The 7,612-nt window shown below is 43.2% G+C and overlaps 1 protein-coding gene across 1 annotated transcript; it reads left to right on the top strand.

The window, feature by feature from the left end:
* The first annotated feature begins 1,775 nt into the window (after positions 1-1,775).
* On the top strand, positions 1,776-3,808 carry msx2b (muscle segment homeobox 2b). The gene is made up of 2 exons (XM_050041362.1): positions 1,776-2,285; positions 2,854-3,808. The coding sequence occupies exons 1-2, from the start codon at positions 1,883-1,885 to the stop codon at positions 3,306-3,308; spliced, it is 858 nt and encodes a 285-aa protein (XP_049897319.1). The 5' UTR covers positions 1,776-1,882; the 3' UTR covers positions 3,309-3,808.
* Positions 3,809-7,612: the final 3,804 nt, after the last annotated feature.

Raw genomic sequence — 7,612 nt, 5'->3', positions numbered from 1 at the left:
AGGAGGAGTGAGGTGGGGATCCTGAACAGAGCTGCAAGAAAAAAAAAAAAAAAAGAAAAAAAAAAAAGGCAACAGTTTCTCCCCTGAGGAGTCAGTCCTTTCATCTGGCCGCTCACTGGCGCCTTCACAAACCTCTGATTGTCTGTGAAATAACCCCACTTTAATAAGGCAGCAGTGGCAGCCTCCTGGGAACTGAGCTCTGCTCCACAGTCTGACACAGACAAGCTACTCAGGCCTGCTGGCTACATGTAAAAATGCGGAAAAAAATTGAAGTGTTTACTATATATATATAAATCTATCCATGGGGATGTTGGAGAGTGTATGCAGCTTGCCCTTTTTAGAAAATGGCTATATTGAGAAGCAGAGAGGTTGAAGGAATCTGAGAAGGACTTATTCTTGTGGGAGTCGGAGGCTGCGTATGAGGGACACACACAAACATTACACTCCCATTGCTTCTACCACTAAGACATTGGCAGATTAAGAGTGTGGATCAGGCCTTGTGATGTCAAATAGCGATTAATCATAATTCAGCGGCAGAACGGTTCCAATTAGCAATGGCATGGGTGTTAAATATGAGCAATTAGGCGACAGATAAGAAAGTCCTTAAACAAGTGTGACCATGGGAAAAAAAAATCTTGAGATAAGTGAAACATCCTTTCAGCTTAAAATATTTCAGCCATCATCAAAGGGCCGTTTCTTCAGATAAACTGCCGGAACAAGTGTAAAGTTCTCCATGAGGAGTCAGGCACTTTCATCTGACATAACGTGAAATTGCTCATGGAGGAAAATCACAAAGAGTTAGTTCATGAGGATCACAATGAGCAACTTCATGTGTAATGTGCGTGGAGAATCGAAATGAATCATAGGACAAGAAGATGAATGAGTCAGCTACAGGGGATGTCTCATCTAGATCGCGCCTCAGACACCAGCTGGACTTTAAAAACTAAATCTGTAATTTAAAGAAGCAATTTTCCCTTCTTTACACGCCGGACTCACTGACACAGCACACGGCACTGGGAGTTACAATGGAAAGTCCCATTGAAGGGAACAGCAAACATATCAGAGAGACAGATAAAGAAGAAAAGGGATCAGAGTTTCAGCCCGGGTATAATTCTCCATAATTATCCACATGGGGCCCGTGTTTACACACGCAGTCTCATGAGGTTAGCGTTAGAGCTAATCCATTACTGGAGCTTAGCTTGTGATAATGCTGTTGCACTGCTATTGTTTTTTCTGGCTTATTTCCCTCAATTCACTTATCAAACCTAAGAGGCAGCATGAGGCCCAACTGTGGCATCATTTCAAGTTTTGAAAGAAATCTTGATTTTCACAGAACAAGGTGAAGCTACAGACTTAAAAGGCTTTACTTTACACCCATGGGGACATTTTTCATGATACAAAACTGAACAGCTGTTACGAGAAACAGCTTGGAGAAGTGAAACTCATGGTCAAAATATCCATATTTTTGAAGATAGAATTTAAATTTTCTTTTTTCTTTTTACTTTCACCTGCATAGGAAGTGAGGTGTTGCTTTTAAGTACTCAGCATATCCCTCTGAGAACGTGAAGTGACACTGAAGTGGATTGGTCACATAATAATAATAATACAAAAAAATAAATAATGTTTTATAAGGTCTGTTTCACTGCACTGTTCAAAACAAAACAAACGCTTCAGTTTCCCACAGTCCCTGAATGCAGCATCTGCGCACCCATAAACATTCCGGGCTGCACTGATTGGTCAAAGTTGAGCCGTGTCAACGTCATGCGTCTACTTACTCCCACATACTCCTTGACAGCTCCACAACACAGCGCTCGCCGGAGCGGGTCTCACCTGCCCGCCCTTTGACTGTTCCGCGCGGAGTTCACCTGTTTATTTTTTTTGAATGAGACCCGGAGGAGACATGGCTTCTCAGGAGACCTTTAACGACTCGGGGAGCAGCTCGTCCGAGGAGGACAGCAGCCGTGCGGACTTGGCAGATGTGACGGCGGAGGAGAAGACATCTCCGGTGGTGCGTCGGCATCATCATCCTTTCAGCGTGGAGGCGCTCATGTCCGGGAGGAAGACGGGCGGCCGCGGCGGAGAGTCCATCCGCTGTAAACCCGAGGGAGGCTCCGTGGTGGCGTCTCCTGCAGGTTTAAACTCCCTGTATCTGTACCGAGAGACGTGTAGTCCTCCCGGGGGAAGCCGAAAGGCTCTGTCTGCATCGCCGGTAAAATCCGAGGCTTCAGAGTCAGAGGAGTGCGCACCATGGGTCACCAACAGCGCGTATGGCATACAGCCGCCGCGTAAGTTTCTCCTACATTCTGAAGCACTCTCAAACTTGTGTGATTTTCTATATGTTTCTTTTTCACTAAATGCTATCCTGCAGCCGACAAAACTTTGAGCTACTTTGAAGTTTGAACAAATAGCCTACATTTGGCAGTCTAGTGGACGAACTTCCTTTCTCAGCATTTTTTGTAGTTTATTGGTAAATGATTCTCTACAAGAGGTGCTTTAAAGATTTCTCATGTTGGATAGAGGTGTTTAAAGAAAGGCTGGAAGCTGTGCAAAGTTAGGCAACTACTCTCAATCACTCAGACATTCAGTATATTTGGGGTTAATGTGTGAGGAAGTACTTTGACACATCCAAATATGTGGCATACCCATAAAGTGTGGCCTCAAAGATGAAAATGTGTCCTGATATCCACATTTCAGCTTGAAGTTTAATAAATTCAGCTATTTTTGTTAAAGAACAGCCAACTGATCAGTGTATGTCCTACACTCAAAATCCACAATGAATCAGTGGACTTTTCTAAAAGTCAATTGAATTCAACTTATTCTCAGTTTTTAAATCCTTATTGTTTCTTCTCATAGGTCATGTCAGTCCTGGCTGTCCACTGAGGAAACACAAGACCAACCGAAAGCCCCGCACTCCCTTCACCACGTCTCAGCTCCTGGCCCTGGAGAGGAAGTTCAGACAGAAGCAGTACCTGTCCATCGCAGAGCGGGCCGAGTTCTCCTCCTCTTTGACCCTGACAGAGACCCAGGTGAAGATCTGGTTCCAGAACCGCCGCGCAAAAGCCAAGAGGCTCCAGGAGGCCGAGCTGGAGAAACTCAAGATGGCCGCAGATGCCAAGACGGCTGCGGTGGCGGCTGCGGCCGCAGGAGGTTTACACCCTGGCTTTACGTTACCGCTGTCGCTGGGCGCCATGTCACTGTATGGACAGTCGTACTCTGCCTATCACCACCACCACAGACCCATACTGCCCATCTCACCTTTAGGACTGTACGCTGCTCCTCTGGGCTACAGCATGTACCACTTATCATAAACATGGAAATATCACTGACTTTGGTGACATGTTCCAAAGGATTCCCAAAAATGGACACAGAGGACGTGTGGCTGACATTTAGAGAATCAATGTTTATAATATATCAACTGCACAAGGAGTGTTTGAATCAACTTCCCAAGCTCTTCAAGTCAAATAAGAATCTATTTTTTCCAACAGCGAGGATAAAAAAAACCTTAAATGTCTTCTTGCCCCTTTGGACTGCTTGTTTACATGACCTATCTATATGAGGAGGGGCGTTACTGTCCAGCTGTTTATACTCTTCACATGTTTACTTTTGCAATAATTGAGCTGGGCGAAGACTTGCACTGGGCACAATAATACAGTTAAACTTTTCACTTAAGCCTTTCTCTTCATTCAGTACAGTGCCTTGTGTTGGAAAGGGCCTTAAAGAGGAGACACTTTGTACGCTTGTATGGATGACGAGTGTTACAGCAACTCAGGCCAAATAAAACATATCACTGAAGCATTCATTAATTCCACGAACTGCTCTCCTTTTCATTTCCAAAAAGACAAAGTCAGGTTTGTGTGCTCTTCAACACAAGACGGTTTTCTGTTCAGACTTCTTTTCATCTTTTATCTCTCTAGCAATAAAAATAAACATGTTCATCACTCCATTTCCTCACCACGCAACTATAAAGCAAAGACATATTTATTCTCTGACATATAAATTTGCTGGAAATGTATGAATGCCTCATGTTATCTATTTATGTGAGAATATGGTACAAAAGTTCTGACCAAAAGTGTATTTATATTGTTCTTACTGAACGTCCCTTTGAAAGGGCTTATATTGTGCTATGCAGTTTATATATTTTTTTTTTTGTCCACCAATGTTTTATCAGTCGAATGAACAAATCAATTAAAGCTTTTCGGACTGTTTCTTTTAAATAAATGACATTTAATTTTATGTGTAGAAAATAAAATGAGCAATATGTAAACATGTGCAGCTACGTTTACTTAAGACATTTAAAAAAAGAACATTTTTTTAGTGGTTAACCAGTGAAACCAGCTGTGTTATGCATTTTTTGCAGATACAGCTTGTGTGTGTGTGTGTGTGTGTGTGTGTGTGTCTGTGTTTCCAATCCATGCTTCAGACAGTGGTCAGTTCAGGACAATAATTGACAAACCATAAATGCTACCCATAAATCAAGCCACTTCACAGATAGTTCCCGTTACAACTGAGCTGCCTTTAATCACTCTGGTCAAACTTCTTTTTTTTTGTTAGGCGTAGATACACTTTTATAATGATGTTTTGTTTGTTGTCTCTCTGGTAATCATTAGCTGTATTTATGACCATCACAGAGTTATTCAAGTTTCCTAACAGTAGCGTGAGAATGCACAACAGCACTTATCTACGTAATTAGGGATGTAATTCTGTAATTCCACCTTCTGCCAAATCATTTTATTTCAGCTGAAAAAAATCCAGAACTTTTTTTTTTTTTAATTTGCTTGTGGCAGAGGCGTCGATCGGGAAAATTATATGTATTTAATATTAGCTTACTTAAACAGTAACAACTCATTTGCTACTGCTCCTCTCCTCATCAGCATCATGTTCTTCCTGCCTCATTAAACCTAATATTAATGACCTCTGTTGACTGAGGTTTGAATCAGCCAGATTCCACCAGACTTCCCCAGTTTAGTGGCCGTTTTAACAGAGCCGCAGGGTGAGTTCGGTGGCTGCTAAAAGGTGCCTGTGCTTTGTTGCAATTATAGGAGCAGCTTACAACTTCCGTGTGACTTTGATGTAACAAGGAAATCGTTTATAGGCAGCAGCGCATTTACGAGGTTCCCCTTTAATCACAACAAGGCAGGGGGAACTGGCAGGCAAAGCGAGTGGCTTACACAGGCAAGCAATCAGCCTAATGAAGTGCAGATTGGCAGCGGTGGCTCCGAGTCTCTTGTGAAACATCGAGTTTGTGCTACTTACTGAAGGGGTGTTGTGTTTCAGTGGTGGGGGAACTCAGTAAATGCTCTTGTCTTCTCGTCTTGATGGCTGTTGCTGTGGGGATCTGTTTTTGTCATTGTTAGTTGCTGGTCGTCTGACAGTGATTGGGCCTGTTAGTGGTTTTGTATTTTACTTGAACACAACATGTGACTGAGCCCGTCTCTGTCTGCGAGTCATGTGCTTGACTCCTACCTCCTCTTGTGGCTGTTTGTGATATAGCATCACAGGGCAAACGACATCTTTGACAACCCTCAGTGATTGTGTGAAGTGCAATGCAAGAAAAAGTGATTTGAGTTTTCAGGCTGATAACAGACAGGAAAATAAAGTGATTAGCTAATGAAAGACTTTAAACTGTGATAGAGAGCTGTTCATATTAGAAAAGGGAAAATCAATTTTTAATGTGCTCTATTCATGCTCACATGCAGGCACTATGAGGCAAAGGAACACAAAAATAAATACACACATATATATAGATATATTTATATAGTTGTGCATAGGGGTCTATGTATTGTGAGTTTCCACCTGTTTGGTGGTTGCATTCACATGTGATTTCTACTCACCTACTATCCAGCCTCAGATAGGACAGGACATTAGTAGGCTATCTGCAGATGATTATGTGTTTAATAGGTATATATCAATAGTGTAGCATCCCACAATTGTTTAGTCTCATGGCCAGTGGTGCAGTGCAGAGTATTTGTAGGTATACAGGGTATAGCCAACTATCAGCCAAAATACCACTGGAATCCAAAGGAGAGTATTCCTCACTTCCTGTCCTGTGACATAACTGTGATGTCATGCCCTCTTTTTTCCTTATTTATCAAGGAACATCAGCATGAGCCTCTTGATACTGCCCAGGGAAGCACCTGCCTTTTAGAATAGATTGAGCATATCAAAAATATCTATCTACTTTGCATTGAAGAGCCTCTCGTGGACTTTTCGGACCCATCTGGAGAACTTTTTTTGGGGCGTTTCTTTGGCCTTTAATTGATAGGGGCTTGAATTGAAGGGGGAAGAGAGAGAGCAAATGACATGCAGCAAAGGGCCACAGGCTGGAGTCAAACCGCAACAGCCTTGTACATGGGGCGCCTGCTCTAGCCACTAAGTCACTGATGCCCCATGGAGAGCTTTTGTATTCCATATTTTCTGTGTTGATTCCTCCCCCGTAACATGTGACACCCATAATAATGCAAAAGTAATTGAAGGGTAACTTTTGGTGTGTTGCTCTGTGAAATTCTGATCATGTATAATAAATGTAACATATAAGCAGCCTTCAGGGGAGCCGGGGAAGGATCCCTGAGATGGGGCTGCAACTCTGAATCAGGAAGATACTCCTAAAATGTACTGATCATTGTGGGATCACACCGACCATCTTTGTTGCAGGACTCTCTCTGTTAAGCCACCATAGTTTTTTTTAGAAAAATGTGCTGTAGGAGGCATTCCTCAGGAGTGATAGTCAAGCCGGACTCTCCTCATCTCTTTCAAACACACATCGACATACCCTTGTAACAGCTCGGCTACACAAATAGACAAATAGAGTTCAGCTCACCACCAACAGGAAGAAGAAGAAGGAGAAGAAGAAGAAGATATGTAATCTAATTTTTTAACTCTGTTGTCACATACACACAGACCCAAAATACACACACATGCACAAACAGGACCTATGCGTGCATTAAATGTAGAGGTGTCAGAGTGAGGGGGCTGACTTGGACAGGCACCCCCAGCTGTTATGGTTCAGTACCCTGCTAAAGGGTACCTCGGCAGTGCCCAGGAGGCGAACTGGCACCTCTCCAGCTACCACTCCATGCTCCATACTTGGTCCATAGGGGGACTTGAACAGGTGACCCTCCGGTTCCCGACCCAAGCCCCTACTGCAAGAAAGAACCATCACGTGTAACACCATCATTGTGCAGATGCATTAGCTTAACAGTTCTGCATATGTGAGAAATATAAATGTGTATTTCACTGCACAGTCTCGATTAATGATCTGATATAATGTCTTCGTTCTTTTTCAGAACACAGCATTAGCATTCTCTGATGCTGCTGATGTGTTCTCCTTTTAGACTTGTACACAGATACTAATGAAGCCTTGGGCAAAGCCTCCTAGAAACAAAGACGAACCCCCCTGGTGAGTTCCCACATACAGACGAGGACATGATGCACATCAATCCTGTTGTTGGGGTGTATGTGCGTAGGTGTTTGTGTGTGGTCTTTGGAGATATCCCTCGAGAGCCACACAGTAGCAGATGCAGGGAAATTGCCCGGGAGCTGGCCAGTGGAAGAGGAGGACGGCCAAAGCTTTTAAAGATCACTCTGGACACACACACACACACACACACACACA

This window comes from Epinephelus moara, chromosome 3, assembly GCF_006386435.1.
Source record: "Epinephelus moara isolate mb chromosome 3, YSFRI_EMoa_1.0, whole genome shotgun sequence".
Taxonomy (NCBI): domain Eukaryota; kingdom Metazoa; phylum Chordata; class Actinopteri; order Perciformes; family Serranidae; genus Epinephelus; species Epinephelus moara.
The sequence above is the reverse complement of the archived record's forward strand: the minus strand, read 5'-3'. Positions and strand labels throughout refer to the sequence as shown.